At 32.8% G+C, this 22559-nt stretch overlaps 1 protein-coding gene across 1 annotated transcript; it reads right to left on the reverse strand.

The window, feature by feature from the left end:
- Positions 1–415: 415 nt before the first annotated feature.
- LOC143052934 (uncharacterized) lies at positions 416–16596 on the reverse strand. Its single transcript, XM_076226100.1, has 4 exons — positions 16350–16596; positions 15229–15458; positions 6358–6652; positions 416–3842 (listed from the first exon to the last, which is right to left on the reverse strand). Exons 1-4 carry the CDS (start codon positions 16561–16563, stop codon positions 1435–1437), a joined length of 3147 nt encoding a protein of 1048 aa, XP_076082215.1. The 5' UTR covers positions 16564–16596; the 3' UTR covers positions 416–1434.
- Between the last annotated feature and the right edge of the window lie 5963 nt (positions 16597–22559).

The raw sequence follows: 22559 nt of genomic DNA on the forward strand, positions 1-22559 counted from the left end.
ATGTAAAACATGGAAGATGCATTGGCACTCACACCACATCTTTCTATATATAATTATCTATATAAAAGTAAAATAAACTATGGAAAATACAGCATGCAAATTACATTAAGACAAAAACCTCAATATTGACGATGTAACATGAATATCAACATAACACTAAAACTGTTAAAAATGTAAAAAGCACAACATATGCATTCAAATCATATTGAGACGAACACTGCACAATATGAGATAATTGAAATGATATAGAAAAAGAACAACAACTATAATACAGAATACACATCACATGTGAAATATTGGAGATACAGTATAAAATCATAATAACAACCTGCAGTTATGTAAAAAAACATTATACTCTCAATACAATATGAAAGCTTAAAAATAAGAATTAAACGAAAACTGTGAAATATAAAAGATAAAGCATCAACATGATAATCAAAAATGTAAAATAAACAAGATACAGCATGCACATCATAATAAAACAAAAAATGTAAAATAATGAAAACATACAGCACGAGAATTAGAGTTCAATGTACGGAAACCCTCCTAAATATGGAAAATACGGCATGGAAATCATAAGTCAAAAAGGTAAACAATGAAAGATACAGCACTACACTCAGAATGAATTAAAAACTGTAGAAACAAAATAAAACTAATAAAAAGACTACAACTGATCAGACTACAAATATAATGGAAAACTATCGTTAATTGAAAAAACAATGACATAATTTTATAGTTAGGGTAGAAGTGATGTTCATTACTTAATGGTGTACTTATGATAAATGTTCATTGTTCACAAAACATTTCATAGAATATTTACATTTAACAAACGTTCACAAAACAAAACCATACATTTCCAGCAAAAAAGTACGTGGAGTGGTACAGTTGTACTCCTTAGTATCAGCACACTGATGGTTCTACGCAACAACTATGTCTCTTCGGTTTTTATGTGAAAATACAGAACAAAGTAATGTTAGGTGAAGTTATTGGGTATGTGTCTTGTACATCTGCTTGCATTAGAAATAAACAGAAGTACCAGTAATGTGTTTGAATGAATAGCAATAGATATTGAACACAAACATAAGTAATGGGATGAATTGCAGCAGATATCAAAAAGAGACACAAGTAATGGGAATGAATAGCAGTATATATCAAACAGATAAGTAGATACATGACAGGAGGAATGTGATGAATTGTAGTAGATATTTAACAGAAACCAATATAATTAAATGAATAGCAGTATATATCAAACAGAGACATAAGTTACATTATGAATAACAGTAGATTTCAAACAGAGACAGACCTAATAAAATGTATATCATGAGATGTTAAACAGAAACATACGTATGTGAACGAATCGCGGTAAATAACAAACAAAACATCAAACAACGAGATTATTAGAAAACCAACTTTTCCACTGTCAAAGAAAACAATTCAAACAGGAAGTTGATCTGCTCTTTTCTTGTGTTCTGTCAAGATGGATACTATAGATGTATGTTCATTATCTATTGCAATGCCTAAAGGGAGTTTTCCATCTAGTCTAGATATGTGTGAGTCTGCTCCTTTATGTAACAATAACTGAACAATATGATCATGTCCTACTTCACACGCATAAAACAAGGGTGTTATTCCATCTTTTTTGGTCAAGTTGATGTTAGCATTGTTGTCAAGAAGGCAACCCACTATATCTATTCTTCCCATAAAACAGGCAATGTGTAATGGAGAACAATCAGCCTCCATATCAAAAACATAATCTACTGACTGTTTACGGACATAATTTGCTACATATGACAATGCATTTTTTATAAGGTATTCAAAACAGCCCTGTTGTAATTGCTTTAATGTTCCAATCGGATTGTCTTTAATTAAATCGGTTTGAAACTGTTTACTATACGTACATATATCACAGTCAGCATCGTTCTCCAACAGTAACTTTGTTATCTTTAGGTTTCCATGAAATGCACTGAAATATAAAGCATTACCTCCATCATATGTCTGGGCATTAACGTCTGGTTTATGTTTCATTAATGACTGGACAAGACTCGGACTGTTACTGATACTGATGTTGTTATTGACACATGAAGAACCCAGTGGTGTATTGTCACATGGATAAGAATTCCTCTCTAGTAGTAATCTTACTATGTCAGTATGTCCATTCAGACTTGCCTTTATCAGAGGACTAAAGCCATTCTTGTTATATAGATTAACATCAGGATTTCTCTCTAACAATAAATTTACTATATCAGTATGTCCATATGTACTTGCCCTTAACAGAGGACTCTTACCATCCTTGTCACATAAATTAATATCAGGATTTCTCTCTAACAGTAACTTTACTATATCAGTATGTCCGTTTTGACTTGCCTGTAACAGAGGACTACAGTTATCATTGGTACATAAATTTACATCATGATTCCTCTCTAACAGTAACGTTACTATATCGGTATGCCCTTCCTGACTTGCCATGAACAGTCCACTTGCCCCAGTATCTCTACATTGATCCACATCCACATAATTATGTAACATCCACTGGACCATGTCAGTATAACCATCATAACAAATATATACCAGTGGAGTAGTACCAGAAGCACAGCTCTCCTTTGGTTCCACTGTATCCTTTGTATTAGCTAATTTAACCTGCTGTAATTTATCAAGTTGCTGTAAGTACTGTATTAACTGTTGTCTGAATGATGATATTTTCATATTATTGTTACTGAACACAACTGCAACCTTTCCTGCTAACCAGTCCTTGATAAACCTTTCTAAATATAATTCTAAATGATCATCTGATATTTCAATAATGAAGTCTATGTCACTGTTCTCGTCATCTGGTGGTGTCTGCCAAATAAAACGTTGATGTACTAACTCACTATCACCATGTTCTATTAAACATTCTATGATTTTTTTACCAAAGTAATAGGCAAGGATGTCAAACAATTTATCATGTATTGTTCTGTAAATACCATCCTGTTTAGAGACAAATGTACCAACTAGAGTGTCAAGTTCTGTCTTTAGATTTGCCTTTGGAATGCTGTTGATACCACAAGCCTCACATGTGTCTTTTATGATATTTGTTTGATCGTTTGTAATTCTACCCTTGAACCATTTCTCTCTCAGCTGATTATTGAAAATAACTAATAAAGCTAGACTGCATTTTTTAGATTTCCCCTCATCACCTTGCCTACTTAAACTGTCTATTTCATTTTCATAGAAAATATATGGATTTTCGATAAAAGTGTTCACATCTCCATGTTTTTCATCATTATATAAAGAGCACAAAAGAGGAAAAAAATCACTATTTTCTGATACCTCATCAAGATCGGCTAATCCTGAACCAATATATTTACTTGCTATACTATTTTTTTCTTTAGATGTAAGGCATAGTTTATCTGATATCAAGTTACATTCACAAAATTTAAAAGGTAATAATGTATTAAACTTATCATCCTTATATACTTGTAACCTACATGATGCAATAATCTTACAACATGTATCTGCAATAATTGTGTCAACTACAGGTAACAGTTGTTTCCAGGTATCAATCTGTTGTTGGTTGGCAGTGAAATTTCCACAAATGTCATCTACAATGAAGACTGTCAGTTCACCGGGTTGATAATAATTTCTAATATCATCCGGTTGTATCACGGGAACTATTTTGTATCCTGCTTTCTGTAGAGTTAGCGCTGTGTGTCTTGCAATAAAAGATTTCCCTGCTCCTGATGGGGCAGTTAAAGTTACACAACTGTTGTCCTGTAAACATTCCATGACATAATCACTGGCTCTCGTAGACACAAACATAGTATCCTTCTTTTTCCAGTCTGCTATTTGTTTTAGAAATTGATCTGTAAAATTAATTTGTAACTAATTAAAATTTAATAATTTCACTATGTATATGAGATATAAATTTTTATTCATAAGAGACAGAAAATAGTAGATAAACTGTGTCACATTGTGTCATCTGAGGATATATTCTACCTTTTTTTTTTACATCATCTGTTTTACTCATTACCGAAGGTTAATGGTGCCCTGCAATTGTTTATGTAATTGTTCTTTGGTGGATTATTGTATTAGGGCGACCATATTACATCTTAAATTCAGAATGGATATGAGGAATGTGTCAGAAAGACAACAACCCGACCATAGAACAGACAACAGCAGATAGATCTTCAATCCATGCACACGCAGTCGCTCGTCCGCTGGCCCCGAAACAAATTTATATACTAGTTCAGTGATAATGCATGCCATACTAAACTCCAAATTATACAACAGAAGCTCTCGTTAGGGATTTAGTATCATACAATCATAACAAGAATCGGAAAAACATAACCAATGTAAGGACAATAACTGGTTTTAGTATACATTTGTTTAGCTCCGATGGAAAGACTCTGTAAGTGAATCAATATGTAAGCCAAACTATGCAATCTATAATGATCAGACAACAGTATCGTAACTATATCCCTTCTGAATAAGGCTATTTAAAGATTGTGTAAGCTTCTGAGGTGAATACCGACATTTTTATCTGATTATTATTATGATATATATATATTTATCTTAGATCTTGTGATCAATTTATTTGGCAATCGTCCATGGCAGTCAGCAGGGTTTTAGAACATCAGTTGTTCGACCTGTTAGTCAAATGAGTTTTGTTAAAATATATTTTTTTACTCTTTTGGTTTTGGAAAATGTTGCTTGTGCTGTATTTAGACCCCTCTAAATTTTGGATCTCAATGCTCTTCAATTTCGTACTTTTTTTGGCTTTTTTTTTTAAACTTATTTGGATTCTAGCGTCACTGATGAGTCTTTTGTAGACGAAACGCGCGTCTGGCGTATATATAAAATTTAGTCCTGGTATCTATGATGAGTTTATCTACAACGAAATTTGTAACATGCACACTTATACAAATGGCTGTTTTTAGCTAACGTCATCACAGGTTTGAACGTTGTTTTCAATGTAGACTTTTATATATATTGTATATCGAAAATATCCCTTGAAAATATGTCATTGGAAAAACAGTCATATATTTCCCTAGTTAACCATCAAGCATTTCTTTATTTTACATAAATTTATAAATCGATTGAAACAAAAATAAATTTAGGTTACAAACTAATATCGAGTAAAAAACCATCAGTTATAAAATGAAAGCAACGAAGAAAAAGAAACACTAGAGTGAACAAAAAACAAACGACAATATGTAACAAACACAGAAACGAACCTTAAGATAACAACTGTCATTTTATTGACTTAGTACAGGACATTATTATATTACAAATGGTAATTTCGTCAAACGCAAAATGTACTCTATTTTAGCTACAATGTATATATATTTAAGGGTCGGAAAGTTTAATGCTGATAATTCCAATTCCAATGTTGATAATTCCAAGATTACATTTTAAAATTCTAAGATTAAAGTTAGAAATTCCAAAATTAAAGTAGGAAATTCAAAGATTAAGGTTGATAATTCCAAGATTAAAGTCGACAATTTGAAAAACAAAATGATAAAAAGGATCCTAATACGTTTCCATAGTTTTCATCGATGATATGTAACTTTCTTTTATTCGAAGGAATGCATTTGACTCCCTGGTGTGATTAGTCTTAATTATTTTATAATCATTTTCAACAAATAGGGAAGCAGATGCTGGAAAAAGTTCAATTACAATAAACGTGTTTAAAGAAAAAAAATCATTTTAAGCAGTCTTATTTCTACATTACCCACTTCGGCACGGACTGTTTAAGTCATAAGATAGATGTATATTATTTTTTATAAGTTAATAAGTTAGATGAGCTGTTCATTTTCCTGTATAATCAGTGAAGTGTAACAGGGTAAATCAAGAGAAGCTTGGACTCTTGTGAAATTTGTAACAAGCAAGATTAGATGAATAAATATTATTATGTTGTTAGAAAAGGAAGATAGATTTGAAAAATGTGTTCAACAGATCAATATAGAATAAAGCATTTAAAACTTTATGAGAACTTGGAAAATGAAAAATGTTCTATTTCAACTCTATCAATTATCATTATATACCTCTGATGTTTGGTGGTATTGGGTTTTTTAATTTCTTTCTGATTATTACTTGTTCTTCCCGTAAAAACCTGAAGGAAGTCTTTAATTTACTGTTGGAAGTCTTTAAGATACTGTGGAAAGTCTTTAATGTACCATGCAAAGATTTTAACTTTCTGAGCTTTTCTGTCACTTTTGACTGTTTCTTCCTCAAATTGTATTTGGTAGTTTCAGTTCTTCCATCTCTTCAAGTGATTGTTTTATTTCAAAGATTTTCACCTTTGACTCTTGACACTATTGAAAACATTTGAGAAATGAAGGAATAAGATTTTTTACTGTATCAATAAGTATAATTTACCTTTGATGTTTGGTGGTATTGGGTCTTTTAAACTGTTTCTGACTTCTATGTGTTCAGCCTGTAAAGTATTGTGGGAAGTTTTTAATGTACTGTGGGAAGATTGTAATTCTCTAAGATTTTCTGTCACTTTTGCGTGTTCGGTTCCCAAATTGTCTATTGTTTGTCTCAGTTCTTTCATCTCTTCAAGTGATTGTTTGATTTCCAATATAATTTCCTGATTAGACTGGTCTAAGATTTTCATCTTTAATATTTGACACTCTTGGTACATTTTTTGACCTCCCAATCGACCTACAGCCTGGAAATGAAATCACGTATGGAATAAACCAATGTATAATATCCTGAATTATTTATTAATAAACATTTGTTTTTCTATCATGCCTACGAACGTTTATCACGATCACCAATTATAATGCATCTTATTAAATCTTTCTTGTAAATCAAAATTGATAGTCATCTGCTTTGTGTAAAAACTGAATCACCATAGTACTGAACTCAGATGAAAATTTAAAACAGAAAGTCACTAATCAAATGCATAAATCAAAACCCAAACACATCAAACGAATGGATAACAACTGTCACATTCTTGACTTGATTCAGACATTTGCGAATGTACAAAATGGTAGATTTAACATGTTGTTATAGGCTAGCTAAACCTCTTACTTGTATGACAGTTTCACCACATTCCAAAGAGTAATAACATTGTGTTTACAAGATAAGGCAAAATGTGAAGTAAGGGAACTGAGTTACACCACAAAGTGTTCACCTGTTTGAACCTTTGTTTATGGTGCTGTAATGCAATATGCCAATCAATGAATATTATACCAATCATATTGTGTTGTAAAATGATGCCCTTTATGGGTTCTTGATTAGATCAATAAAATTCTTATCTTATCTTATCTTATACCTCTTCAATATGCCAATCAATGAATATTATACCTCTTCATGATGTATGTTCTTTTTCTAATACTTATATTGAATTACGAACCATCATGTGTATACATTATTTGTTTTATGGTAGCACAATACAAAGATTTTATAACTCCAACTCCCAAGTTTTAAAATGCTGTAACTTTCTTAATAATGCTTGAAAATTTATAAAAGTGGTAGTTATGGATAGCTAACAGATTACTCTTTCAATTTAATATGCTAGTATTATTCAACAATTATGTAACCAATTATAATGTTAACTGTGTCTAAAATATTTTCCACCAAATTTCCACTATCAAATGAAATTAGCTTCTGCATAGGTATTCCTAGAGGGTTGATTTAATTATATGTTGTTTCTATGGCCATTACCTACAAAAGAGTGTCTCAGATTTAAGATAGGATGTATAGAACAAATTGTACACCTAATTAAACATTATCTTCTTTGGTGTGGTTAGGATGTTTACACTAATTAGAGATTTATGAGAGAATGGAATACCATAGGGACAATTTGAGACACCCTTTTGAAGCCCATGATGTGTTGATTAAGATTTCGTTAAAATTTTCTGTATAGTTAAAGAGATAATAGAGCTAAATTCATTCAAGTAAACTGACCGAGATTTTGCCACTAATTAAATAATAATTGATTACATAATGAGTGCATAACAAAAATATTGCATTCATTTAATAGATAATTATTTTATCTATCTATATATACCTTTTGTATTATTTGTTATGCATTTATAAGAAAGTTACAGCATTTTAAAGGTTAGTGATTGGAAGTAAAAAAATCTTTGTATTGTGCTATCTTATAGTTTATTAATTTAGTTCATAGAGAACGTTGGTTTATTTTACATTAAGTGTCATGTTGCCGTTGTCAAAACATTAAAATAGAATAACATGTATTTCTAAAAGTACTTCCATATTATTTAACAATACTAAATACTAGTAATCAATCTGATCAACATGATCAATAAAACAATGTCATCCGTTCTAGACATTTATCCGCTATTCCTTCCGGATTATATATTCTGCGGAATTGCCATCTGTTCAGCTGTTACGTCAAACGTCAAACAACGAATTTTTAATGTTACGTTTAGCATAAAACTTGATGATTAGGGTAAGGTCAACCGAATCGTCATTTCAGGATATTGTCAGGCCTTGTTTTACATTTTGAAATTAGTGTTTAATGCTGATAATTCCAATTTAAAAGTTGATAATTTCAAGAATAAAGTTACCAATTCCAAAAGCTAAGTTGAAAGGAGTAGATTCAGTAAAACCCTTTTTTTGCCCCAAAATATAGCAGTTTTACAAAATTGTGATAATGTAATCGTTAAGCTATTTATTGGAAAGTAGAATGATTCTGCTACATAAATATGGGCTGTTTTTGACAAAACAATAAACATATATTGGGTACTAGCATCATAAAGTCATGCTAAATTACTGAAATCTTCACAATTATAGCATTTTATTTAAATGTTAGACGGTTTCTGTCTAAAATGAAAGTGGCCGCATTCGTGTTCATTCATAATATTGAAATGTAAGTTGTATTTGATGATAAAACATAATATATATAAAGGTTGAGGATGAACAAGGATGCGGCCACTTTATTTTTTGACAAAAACCATCTGAAAAGTGACGATTTTTGGCAAATTTGACAGACTGTTATTTCATATCTAAGCTTGAATCGGAGCGTTTTTAATGACTTAATCAGTTAAGATCTTTCACAAGAACTATTGAATCAATTGAAATAGACACTTAAGTGTTTAAAAAGTGTCTAAAATACTTTGTCAGATGAACTTGAAAATTGAGGCCAATATCGGCCATTACCGGACCTACTCCTTTCCAACATTAAATTTGATATTAACAAGATTGATGTTGATATTTATAGGATTAAAATTGATCTTTCCTAGATAAGAGTTGGAATTTCCAAGATAAAAGTTGGAATTTCAAATAATTATGTTAATGTTAAAGAAAAACAGCAGTACTTTATCGCTGTTCAAAATAAATAAATCGATATAGATTAAACAAAACTGGGTTACACACAAACACCGGGGGAAACACACCAACTATAAGAGAAAATCAACGGAACAATTATATTTCTTTTCGTTTTGAGATTTCTTCCTATTTCTGTAGCGGAATACTGAGTAATTCAGTTTTCGGACTTTACATACTGTTTTACGCGCCCTTTTCATTTCATCGAGATTTCACACACCAAACTGGTTCGACAACTTTAGTTCAACATGAGTGACGAGGAAGACCCACGCGATGTTACCAACCGAGATAATGAACTGTCAAATCAAACAGACCCAGGTAATTATGTAGGATTTTCTCCTGAAGACGCCCTTTCTTTGTTTTCCCGTCAATTAGATACCGCTTTAGTTAGACACAAGAAAGAACATTTCGCACAAATTGACTTAAAAATGGGCAATAGTCCCCTTGAAAAGAGTTCTCGTTTACCATCAATCGCTCCCAAGTTTAAATTCGAGGGCAATGGAAGGCAGCACGAGTTCAATACTGCTCGTATAAATGAACTTAGCAGAGCGACAGATTTTCTAGAGCGTGGTTCTGTCGGTGCAGCAGCTAAAGCCTTGGAGCAAGCAGAAGCAGCTTTAAAAGATATGATCAAGCTACTCCGCATAGCCGACAGATATGGTTGGGACGTAGTTGAAGAGTTCATGGACGACCCGTTAACCGAAAGTACAGAAGAGGCAACTAGGCTAAAGCAGGCAGAATACAGAGCGAAAATGAAGAGGAGGGACAAGTACACAAAAGCCGACCGACCCAACCCTTATTACAAGAACCCAGTCGACAAAAAGGCTACGTCTGATCTTTTTCGTCGCCCTTGCTCAACATATTCAGAAGACTCACCTAGGAGCAGGAGTACGGCTGGTGGAAAATGCATCCACACATCAAGCGAGTACTTTGGTGGAAAGAAAGGAGCAACCCGCTGTTTCTACTGCAACGAGGAAGGTCATTGGGCCTATCAATGTCCCAGGAAAGCAGGCAGATATCCCCCAGAGAAGCAGCATCAGTGAAACAGTTAAGTACCAGTTATATAATTTACACGAGCAAGATTATGAGTACTAGTATGAAAATTCACGTAAAGAAAAAACCTCATTTTATGTTGGTAGTCTTAACGAAAAAAATTCATTTTGGAAAGATATCTTACATGTAAAAGCAAACAATTTTGTTCTCAACGTAATTTCTAGCGGTTATTTAATACCTTTCTATGAAAATCCTTCATCAGTTATATTGAGCAATAATACTTCCGCTTTTAAACATTCAGTATTCGTGGAGCGTGCTATTAATAAGCTTTTAGAAACGGGGGCAGCTATTGAATGCAAAGATCACATTCCTTTTGTGATCAATCCACTAACCGTATCAGTTAACGCCTCAGGTAAAGAAAGGTTGATCTTAGATTTAAGGCACGTCAATCAATTTATAGAAAAAAGGAAATTTAAGTTTAAGGGTGTAGCGGAGGTTTTACAATACACAATTAAAGACGGATACATGATTAAATTCGATTCAACTAGCGGGTATCATGAGTGTTCATAAAGACCATCAGACATATTTAGGATTTTCCTGGAAATTTCAGAACACAACTAAATACTTTAAATTTTCAGCTCTCCCTTTTGGATTATCTACAGCAGCACATGTGTTTTCAAAAGTTTTAAGTCCTGTCGTCAAGCATTGGCGTTCGCAGGGTCTTAGAGTTATATTATACCTTGATGATGGTTGGGGAGTAGAGTCACAATCTTGTGAAGTTTTATCTAATATCTTGCAGTTAGATCTTAAATCCGCAGGTTTTTTCGTTAACCAAGAAAAAAGCGTTTGGAAGCTTACTCAAAAATTAACTTGGCTGGGTTTCGAATGGGATTTGCATAATTCATCTTTGGATCTTCCTATAGATAACATTTTTCGTTTTAAAAAAAGACATAGATAAACTTTCCTGTCATTCGCTGTTAGCAAGACAGTTAGCCAGAATTACAGGGAAAATTATTTCTTTCATGCCTAGTTTAGGTACTATTTGTAGGATCATGAGTAGAAATATGATGAAGTTGGTTGCTACTTCTCGTTTTTGGGAAGAAAGAATATTTTTAACATTAAAAGCACAGCAGGAAATCAATTTTTGGTTGAATAATTGTCATACTTTACCTAGAAAAAATCTATTCCAACAAACCTATCTACCCGACAGAATAGTGTATACAGACGCTAGCAGTTATGCATGTGGTGGTTTTATAGTAGAGACAGTTCATCAAGTAGTACACAAGATGTGGTCTAATATAGAAGCATCTAAAAGTTCGACTTATAGAGAATGAAAGGCCGTCTTTATTACTTTATCTTCTTTGGTTCAATGTTTCAGCAATCGTTTAGTTAAAGTTTACACTGATAATCAGAACGTAGTAAGAATTATAAAGCCAGGCAGCATGAACTCTAAATTACAAGATATTGCAATTGACATTTTGAATTTTTGTTTAAAATTGAGCATTTCTCTAGAAGTAGAATGGATACCTAGAAATCAAAACCAAATTGCTGATATTTACAGTAATATTTTTGACTTTGATGATTGGTTTGTATCCGATTTATATTTTAATTATTTTAATAAAGCATGGGGCCCATACACGTGCGACCTATTTGCAGACAGCAATAACCGAAAGTTGGCAAATTTCTATTCTCCTTATTGGTGCCCCGGGACCAGTGGAGTAGACGCTTTCGCACAAGATTGGTCAGAATTTAACTGTTGGATTGTACCACCTGTAAAATTAATTAGTAGATCAATTTCACACCTGTTTACCTGTAAAGGTCAAGGCACTTTAGTCATACCGAAATGGACATCGTCACCTTTTTGGCCTTTATTGTGGTCATTTAATGATCAAAGATTTAAATACTTCGTGAAAGATGTAATCGAGTACGCAAAACCCAAGAAGTTTTTTCAAAAAGGTTCTGATATTGACAGTATTTTCGTCGCTGAGAAATTATCATTTAACATTCTCGTCTTGAGGTTAGATTTCAGAAGCTGACGGCAATTACATATTAGTATTAATTTTCCTGTGATGGGAGTTTATTTCAATCTTTGTAATAACCCGTGATGGCCGGGTATTGATATTCTTAACCTGTTATGGGTGTTTCTAACTGAATATATTATTCCTGTGATGGGATTTTATTTACGTTCACGTGATGGGATTTCGTTTATTTTCCCATGATGGGACTATATCTACTGTGATGAGATTTGACAACTCCGTGACGGAGACCCTTACAAGATACGATAATTGACGCCATATAAGTCATTTTTTTAATTGCTTTCTTTTCCTTTCAGGTTCGGTTTAACTTTTCTCACTGGAAGGATCTGAATTATTTTGAAAATCCCTGTTTACACAACCTCTCTGATAAACTACCCCGTATTGTTATGTCCAGCAAAAGTAAAAACACTATAAAAGTTTATGATTACGCTTTTAAAAAAATTAACATTTGGTGTACAAATTATGACTTGTGTGCGTTACCATCGTCAGTTGCTAACATAGCACTTTATTTATCATATTTAATTCAGCTGGAAGTATCTTCTTCAGTTTTACAAAATGCTTATTACGCAATTAAATGGGAGCTTGAGCTTAACTTGTACAATTCAGTGTTTTCTGAAACATTTTTGCAGTTGATTTTAGAAGGAGGAACCAGAATTTTATCAAAGCCCGTTAATAAAAAAGAACCAATTACAGCTGAAATTTTACAAAAAGTTTTCGATAATTATGAAGATTTCAATAACATTAAGAATTTAAGAATATGTTGTTTGATGCTGTTGGGATACGCCGGTTTTATGCGTTTCAGCGAGCTTGCAAATATTAAAGCATCAAATTTAACTTTTCAGAAATCTCATCTCGAAATTATGATTATACATGTTATAGAAAGTAGTAAAACTGATGTGTATAGACAGGGTAACACTATTTGTATCGCTAGAACCAACACGGACTTGTGTCCAGTGACAACGTTAGAGAGATATCTAAAATTAACAAATATTTCTGTGATTTCCAGCGAATATGTATTTAGAGCAATTTCATTCTTAAAAAGTAAAAATAGTTATGCGTTATGCAAAATTAACAAACCTATATCATACACTAGAGCAAGAGAGCTACTTTTAGATGCTTTGCGTCAAGCAGGTTTTGATAAAAGTAAATTTGGCCTTCATAGTTTGAGAAGTGAAGGCGTGACTCAGGCAGCTCATAATAGAATACCAGAAAGATTATTAAAACCACACGGTCGAGGAAGTCAGATCTTTCGAAAGACAGTTACATAAATGAAAATTTATATAACAGGTTATCTGTTACCAATAATTTGAATTTATAAATTGCTATTTTTGTATTTTATTTATACAAATCTACACATATTTCCTTTGTTTTGTCGAACTGTTTGGTGTGTACCTCCTGCCATATTAGTCTTTGTTGCTTCTTTATATAGAATGAGAAATAATTTATGTTCGGACGAGCATAGCGAGGTAGAACATAATTATATTTCTTTTCGTTTTGAGATTTCTTCCTATTTCTGTAGCGGAATACTGAGTAATTCGGTTTTCGGACTTTATATACTGTTTTACGCGCCCTTTTCATTTCATCCAGATTTCACACACCAAACTGGTTCGACAACTTTACTACATTTCGATTGTAATATTATGCTTTGTATAAATCCTAATTCTTTGTATTTTGTTTCTGTAGATATTAGTATGAGCACAGTTGAGATTATTATATAGATAATATAATGACGCATGATGTATGGACTTTGATATTCGATTGCACGGTATACATGTATTTTGAATCAATGTTATATTAAAACTGTTTGGTGTGTACCTCCTGCCATATTAGTCTTTGTTGTTTCTTTACATAGAATGAGAAATAATTTATGTTCGGACGAGCGAGAAAGAACATAACAGAAAATATTACGCGCAACAAAAACAAACGCCAAAATACCGAACTTGGTTCAGGACATTTTAAGAAAACAATGGTGGGTTGAACCTTGATTGTATGGCTAGCCACAGCTTAAGTTGATATGGCAATGTTAAAAAATGTCTCTAAAGTGTCAACACTACGTGACAGATTTACAAAATAAACAAACGCATAAGTAAATAATATAATAGTACGTTACTAACATGTAAATCAAAAATAACTACAAACATCTAAATGCTTTGACAACGTCCCAATCAATGGTGTTTGTTTTGTTGCACTTAAGTGCATCTGTTGTTCAGTTGAACTGCGGTATACCACTGTTGCCTTTATTTTGAACAGCGGTATACTACTGTTGCCTTTATTTTGAACAACGGTATACTACTGTTGCCTTTATTTTGAACAGCGGTATACTACTTTTGCCTTTATTTCGAACAGCAGTGTACTACTGTTGCCTTTATTTTGAACAGCGATATACTACTGTTGCGTTTAATTATTTTGATTAACACAATACTGAGTAACCCAAAACGGAAATTAACTCGACTATACCGAAATATATGCTGTATGTGAAATATACCGTTAGTACAGTAACTTATAAACATAGATATAACTTCATATAATGATCGTGTTTGAGTACGTCATTATTGTTTTATCGTTTTTAGTTTTAGAAGTATAAATTACAAAGAAGTATTCTTTTCTCGAAATTGAACTGAAACAGCTGATAACTCGAAAATTGATTATCTCACGTCTCTGAAAATTTAAAGTAGAACAATCATTTTTACTTTTTCAGTTTGGATAAGTGATAAACATAACTAGATCTTGATCTGCTGATTATGTTTGAGTCAATATTGTTTTAACGTTTTTAGGTTTTGAAGTATAAGCTACAAAGACGTAGAGTTCTCATGAAATGGACATGTAAGGCTAATAACTCTTAAATTTATTGTCTCGCGTCTCTTTATTCTAAAAAGATCAATTTTACCTTGTCAGTTTTGATAAGTATAGCGTTTAGACTTACATCTGATATATCTCCCCATGCTGTATTGAAATAAGCAGAGTCTATTGTATTACTATCATGATGTGCTAGTTTATTCCTATAATATTTAATCCTGGCTAGATCAGATCCTGGAGTTATCTCCCCTGGCAGTGGTAGACAGTCAAATCCATTGATCGGATGACTGATAGATGTCAAGTTTCTGATTAAACAGATCATCAACGTTACATCGAATGTTTTGGAATCCGGAATTCCTGTGACATCAAGAGAAATATATTACTTATAGTCGTCAAGTCAGTGTAAATTTTGTTATGAATATTACAATATGTAGTATAAATATCGACAGATAATATGTTATTTTAAAAGATACAAAAAAGTGTGTATTAAAAGCTAACTTATAAAATTGTATATTAAAAGCTATATTCATTTAAGGTAAGGGCTGTAATCATGATGACAAACAATTTTCCCGGCTATTTTAAACGTGCAATGTATGTCATCTGCATGTCAAATCAAAGGTTTGGGGCTTTTACATGCGTCATTTCCCGGTAAAAAATACAAATACAAATGCTATGTGTTCCTTTTTTACGTGTCATGATACAAATTGATACAGTTCCAGAAGAAAGGCATTATAAGAGGACCAGAAAATTGATTTTAATCTTTTTGCCAATAAACCAACAATTTGTCAAAATAGACAAAATGATTGTACAAACTATGACATGAAAACAATATTTCCAATAGGCATAATGTGTGTTACCAATATTCGATTGGCACTGATTTTCAAATTTTTCCTAAGTATCATGAACATGCGCTAAAAAGTCCTTCAAGGAAAGACATGAGAACGGACACACACACGAATTGAAAAGTTACTGTAAGTTAAACACCTGACGGTAGTATGTCCAATTCATATGATTGCAACATATAAACAAACTGTTTCCTTTGATATCTAGGCAATAGGGGAGTGATCATGATTAATCATCACATACCGTTTGTAAAAAGGAATTTGTAATGAACGAATTGCTGAAGTCAATCTTTAACATGATTATTCAGAAATGTATTTTTGTTAACCCTAAAAAGAACAAGACAAATTTTGAATCTCATGTTTATGAAATCTAAATTTAAATGTCTACCGTAACATAAAGACGTACCATTTTTTGGAATCAAAAGATTCCATTGAGCCTGATTAATGATTCTTTTTAATTTCAAGTCCCAAAGAGTGTTATAGTTTGTATTCAGCGTTGATGGTAGATACGTAGGTGGAAATTCTCTGTCAAAAAAGGTACGGACTGCTCTAGGTGTCACTCCTTTCAATAACAATGCTAGGCGGACATAATTTTCTTCTTCTTCAGAAAGGGGTGCCATGGCTTCAGAAAGTTGTCGTATGGCAAAGAGAAACCTATATCATCATGACAATTATTACTGAATGGGCTATGTATACCTGAAAAAATAAAGATGTCCCTTTACAAAAAAAAGATATATCTAGATTTTAATTATTTAAGTTAAAACCTTTCATAAACTAGAGATTGTTTTATCCGTGTCTATGATTTGACGACCAGAATACTTAACACATATGGGTAATTGGAGAATGTATATTAAAAAGTCAAACAAGGCTTTATTGACATTGTTTCATAAATAGAAACCACAGACTGGTGAAACCGATGAGTGGGAAATGTGTTTAAAAACGCGCGTTAAGCGGGATTACAAAATGTAATGCTGGTATCTATGAAGAGTTTATTTAGATAATAGACTAAAACAGTTTGTTGGAATTTACTGTTTTTATTCATAGGTATAAGTAGGTGCTTCATTATTACCAATGGAAAAGAAGTTAAAAATTTCTTCATGACGAATATGGTGTTGTCCCGCAGTTAAAGCCCCAAAAAACTTTCAAATAACAGCTGTTGGCATGACACAGGTTATGTTCTTCTCATATATGTTATGGTGGTATGATACTAAACCCCTAACGGGAAGGAGTGTGCCTGATATTCATATGATGACATCATAATCTTTCAGTCAGTTTAATTGAAGTCTGGAGCTGGCATGCCAGTTTACTGCTAGTAGTCTGGGTTTTTTTTATGTTTAATTGTCATTTTGTTTATTTTCTTTGGTTACATCTTCTGACATCAGACTCGGACTTCTCTTGAATTGAATTTTAAATGTACGTATTGTTATGCGTTACTTTTCTTCATTGGCTAGAGGTAAAGGAGGAGGGTTAAGATCTCATAAACATGTTTAAACCCGCCGCATTAATTTTTTGCGCCTGTTCCAATTCAAGTCAGAAGCCTCTGGTCTTTGTGAGTCTTGTATTATTCTAATTTTAGTTTTTTGTGTACAATTTGGAAATTAGTATGGCGTTCATTATCACTGAACTAGTATATGTTTGTTTAGGGGCCAGCTGAAGGACGCCTCCGGGTGCGGGAGTTTCTGGTTACTGTGGATTCATTCATTTTCGTGGATATCAATTTTCGTGGGTTGCTGAAAACTTGCATGTTCGTGGATGTTTGACTTCGTGGTTTTATGAAACACTGTATACAAAGCATATTCAAAATATGCTATTCGTTGGATATTTGAATTCGTGGTTCACCAGTACCCACGAAACCCATGAAAATTGGTATGCAACGAATATTATTGAATCCACAGTACATTGAAGACCTGTTGGTGACCTTCTGTTGTTGTTTTTTCTATGGTCGGGTTGTTGTCTCTCTGATACATTCCCAATTTCCATTCTCAATTTTAACTTGTATTTCTTTTCGTTTTAAAATTCCTTACTTTTTCCATTCTGCAATACTGAGTAATTCGGTTTTCGGACATTACATACTGTTTTACGCGCCCTTTTTATTTCATCGAGATTTTACACACAAAACTTGTTCTAAAAATTTACGTACACCATGAGTGACGAAGATGACCAAAGCGATGTTACTAACCGAAATAATGAATCGCCAAATATACATGCCTAGTGCATCATGTAGAATTTTCTTCTGAAGACGCCCTTTCTTTGTTTTTACCGCCAAACATATACAGACAGTTTAACTAGCAGGAGCACTGTTGAAGGAAAAAGTACCAGTTTTTTTTTGTAATTTACACGAGCAGGATTATGAACATAAATACAAAACAAAAACATGAGCACTACGAAACAACATTAGTAAGTAGTTTCTGCACCAATTATTGTACCAATTAACTATTGTTTACTGCAAAAAAAGAAAGATTCTAGAGGGACAGCCAACTCGTAGTTCAAAAATAAGCTGCCAACGCCACGCTTAAAAGAGAAAAAGAAACAGACAGACAAAAAATAGTACACAAGAAACTAAAGACTACGAACATTGAACCTCTAAAATAAGTCGATGAACAACACTTGGTGATAAGCAAGGCAAGTAGAGGAGAACTTGGCCACTACAAATGGAACGTTACATGGTCATGTCAAGCACTGATTTTGAAAAGTAACATAATGCAAATTAAATAAAATGTATTATTTTATGGTTGTAGCATGTCTGTATATAACAGAAAAATAGAGTGTTGTCGTATCACACTTAACGGAGTATGACTAGTAATATGTCAAACATTGTGACTTTAATAGTGACTTTTATACACGGTTGTTCGTTAGAATGGGTTGAAAATGAAATGTCACGACGAATAGTTTTCCTCGGTCCTTACATTAATGTCATGATGCATTTTATTGGAAAGTCACCGATTCTTTGTAATAATGGTATGAAACTCAGTTCAAGCGAAACACGTTTCTTTTCAGATTGAATATTGAAATGTTTTTCACTGTAGAATCCGAAGTCAACTCTGGGATTTGAACTTTTTGAGGGAATTTACAAATACACTTTATCATAGTACAGCAGGTGTAATAATAATATGCCAACGTCTGAAACTCTTTGTTAGATTCATAAAAGTCAACATCAGACTATTAAAGAATATTGTTGTTGGGTTCTGTCAGCATATTTCTTATTGAGCATGTTCAAAGGTAACGTAACATTTTAAATTTCTAAATGAAAAATGCTTATAAAATTGCATTGCAAAGTATAGAAATACTGTTATCCTTTAGAAAAGTTCTGGACTCATTTAATTTCGTAAGCGACTACGATACTTGATGTGATACAAACAAAAATACAACGTTCCACCGAAGACCAAATAACGTAAATGTTAGCAACTTTGTGCCACCGTGTAGCCTTCAATAATATGCAGAATTCGCATTTTGCTTCATATTACACTAAACAAGTCTATGTTTTGACAAATTAAAGCAAATCAAATGAGATAAATATGAACCTGCTTTATGTATAAAATTTAAGACTAAATTCAAATATGATATACAGCAACACACGACAACCACATTATGAGATGCTTCTAATTAGTAATAGGAATATCAATATGTTTAACAATTCACAATATACATGTAGCAGGGATGAATAATCAACAGTGCAAAACCTAAGAAATTTTCATAAAAGTTGTTTACATCATGTTTTCTCATATATCTTTGAAATATGGGTGGAGTATCTGGTCCTATTTTGAAAATAAATAATGAGTATTCCGGATAATGACTTGCAATCCAAAGACAACCGAATATTAGGATTGATATGTCGAGTTACAATTAAAAATCTGAAATAACGGACAAGTGGTCCGTGTAACACTTATCAATTCAAAGTTTTAAAAAGTTTTGAAATTTTAGATTTTTGGAATTTTGATCAAAGTTTTAAAATATCAAAATTTCAAATTGTGTTAAAGTTTTGAAATTTTGAAATTTTAACCAAATTATTAAAATATCAAAATTCTAAATATCGTTTATAAATTTGATATTTTAGAAACTTGATCAAACTTTTAAAATACTAAACCTAATGTGCAATTTTGATTATTTCACTTTTTGAAAGTTTAATTTTTTAAATGTTTGCTTAAAATATCAAAAATATAAAGGGGCGACAAGAGGGGTACCTGTAATCACTGATGTAAACACGGCTCTGATAAGAACTATTCCTAGTTATAAATAGCATGAAATATATCAAATCATTCTTAATAACAAAATAAATAATGAAAAGAAGAAGTCGGGTTTTTCTATGAAACATATTAGACATCACATGGGATAACAGTATCCTGAAATTTTAAGGTTGTGTATCTATCAAAAAAAATATAATTAAACCTATTTAAACCGGAATCAACTACGTTGATTTAAATCTCTTATATAAGGTTAGCGTTTGAGATAAATAATTCAAAGCTATTTTGTGTTCCCAGTGCCCAACATTTAGAAGTATCAGTGAAAAATGACCAACTCGCAGTAAACCATATAGTATTATTCGCCTTTTTTACGTTCCTGATGAAGGTAGATCCAGAAAAAGCGCCTCGCTGGGCTGGCATACAACTTAAAACGTTTTTCTTTCTTGTTTATCGATTGCATGATGATAATGAATTGCCTTTTATGATGTATTTCAGTTCCAAGAAATGATACGGAAGGAATACTTAAATATAACGTCGCAATAAAAGTTGTGCTAGGCGTATTTCAGCTGGCCCCTAGACAAAAAAGTGTACTGGTTCAGCGATTATAGACGTAATACTAAACTCCGAAACATAACAATGAACTAAAATCAAAATCATACAAGACTTAGAAGGACAGAGGCTCCTGGATTGGGACAGGCGCACAAATGCGGCGGGGTTTAACATGTTTCGTGAGATCACAACCCTCCCCTATACCTCTATCCAATAAAGAATGAAAAACACACAGTACTAAGAACAGTAAAACGCACTTCAATAGGAAATACAAGTCCTATGTCAGAATAGGAAACAAACTAAGAAACTAATTAACATGCATGACAATGATAATAAAATAACAAAGGACTACTATACATAAGGCTAGCAGTTACTGTCATACGCCAGATCCAGACCTCAATTAAACTAATTGAAAGGTTTTATATGTCCTCATTATGCACACTCTCTCCCTGTTGCATTTATTGCTAATTTGTTCCAGAACATTCATGAAATATTTGTCACTGGCAACAACAAAAAATCGATAATTTAAAATAGGTTGTTTACATGCAAATTACGAAGAAACGTAAGATTCAACTTCCGAGGACAAAGTTGCCCTTATAGATGGATTTAAATATGTTTTAACTTCACTTTGGTCAAACACCTCTTTAATTGTTTCGTTCTTATTTTGCTTGAATTTCAAATTTCAGTTTCAGCGTTCCGTATGTGAATTCTTTACTTCAAATTCTGCGTTTAATATTGTACTGGTTTTTCGAGAGTGACATTGGTGTACGGCCAAAAATGGAAAAAATCCATCATGCAGCTGACAGTGTGGCTTCTCTTTGCACGCGGCGTGGGGCGTAGCCAGAAAGGATCAATATGCAAGCAACTACCGCCGAGCGGAGCGAGTGAAAACTATTAATAAAGCTTCTGAATAGAGTAAATCATGTTTAATTGAAAACATAAACTACACATTTTTCTGATTCAGAATTTACTCAAAATTGTCAAAAATCTCAGTGCTCTTCGGGTCTAGACAGAAACGAACTTCTCTATTACTTTGTCAATATTTACACTGAAACGCCGATGAATATATAGTAATGCTAGCGATGATAACCAGAAGTTGTGCATTGTTGATCGTACATTTGATTTCAACAGACTAGTACACTGATAGATCTCCACGGTAGCACTTGCGAGATGTTATAAACCATGCAACGTACGTATTCGCCATCGAGCGACCTCCCAATTGAATTCGTCAAAGCTACATACCAGGTCAGTTTCGTATGTCTCAGACAATGTTAAGATTTGTTAGTTTGTTATATTTCCTACAACACGAAGAAGCAGATACGGCACAAAGAACCGATTTTCTATTAATACCAGACGTGACTACACTCTCCAGTTCCATTATCATATGGGACTCCATATGGTCTATAAACGCAAATTATAACGAGACTTTCCAATACTGTTTTGGCGTGTTTGCAGGGTGATTGGCTCTGGTAGTCTGTCCAACACATCGCCGTATCATATTTTCAACGATATCGAAGGGTTCTGATAAATCTAATGCCGATTGGTATATCTCATTCCAAACAGATAAGCCGTACTCTGTAAAATGTGCTCCGAAATTACATGTCTTAGACTGAGTATAACAAATTCAAGTCTTGTAATGAGATACAAGTAATACTGTCCGATTTTGTCATGATCTCCAATAGAACTTCTATTTAAATGCCGTTATTTAATGACATTTCATCATTTAAAAAAGTGACAACATATGTGTTTTCTTTAAACATTTAATTTATAAAAGTTTATTTTGCAATTTTATTTTGCATGCCAAATCGATGTGCACGCAAGTGCGTGTTGGCGTATAGGTAGCTACGCGCCTGCACTGTCGCCCCATTCTGACTGGGTGTACATTG

Source organism: Mytilus galloprovincialis, chromosome 11 (assembly GCF_965363235.1).
Source record: "Mytilus galloprovincialis chromosome 11, xbMytGall1.hap1.1, whole genome shotgun sequence".
Lineage (NCBI taxonomy): Eukaryota > Metazoa > Mollusca > Bivalvia > Mytilida > Mytilidae > Mytilus > Mytilus galloprovincialis.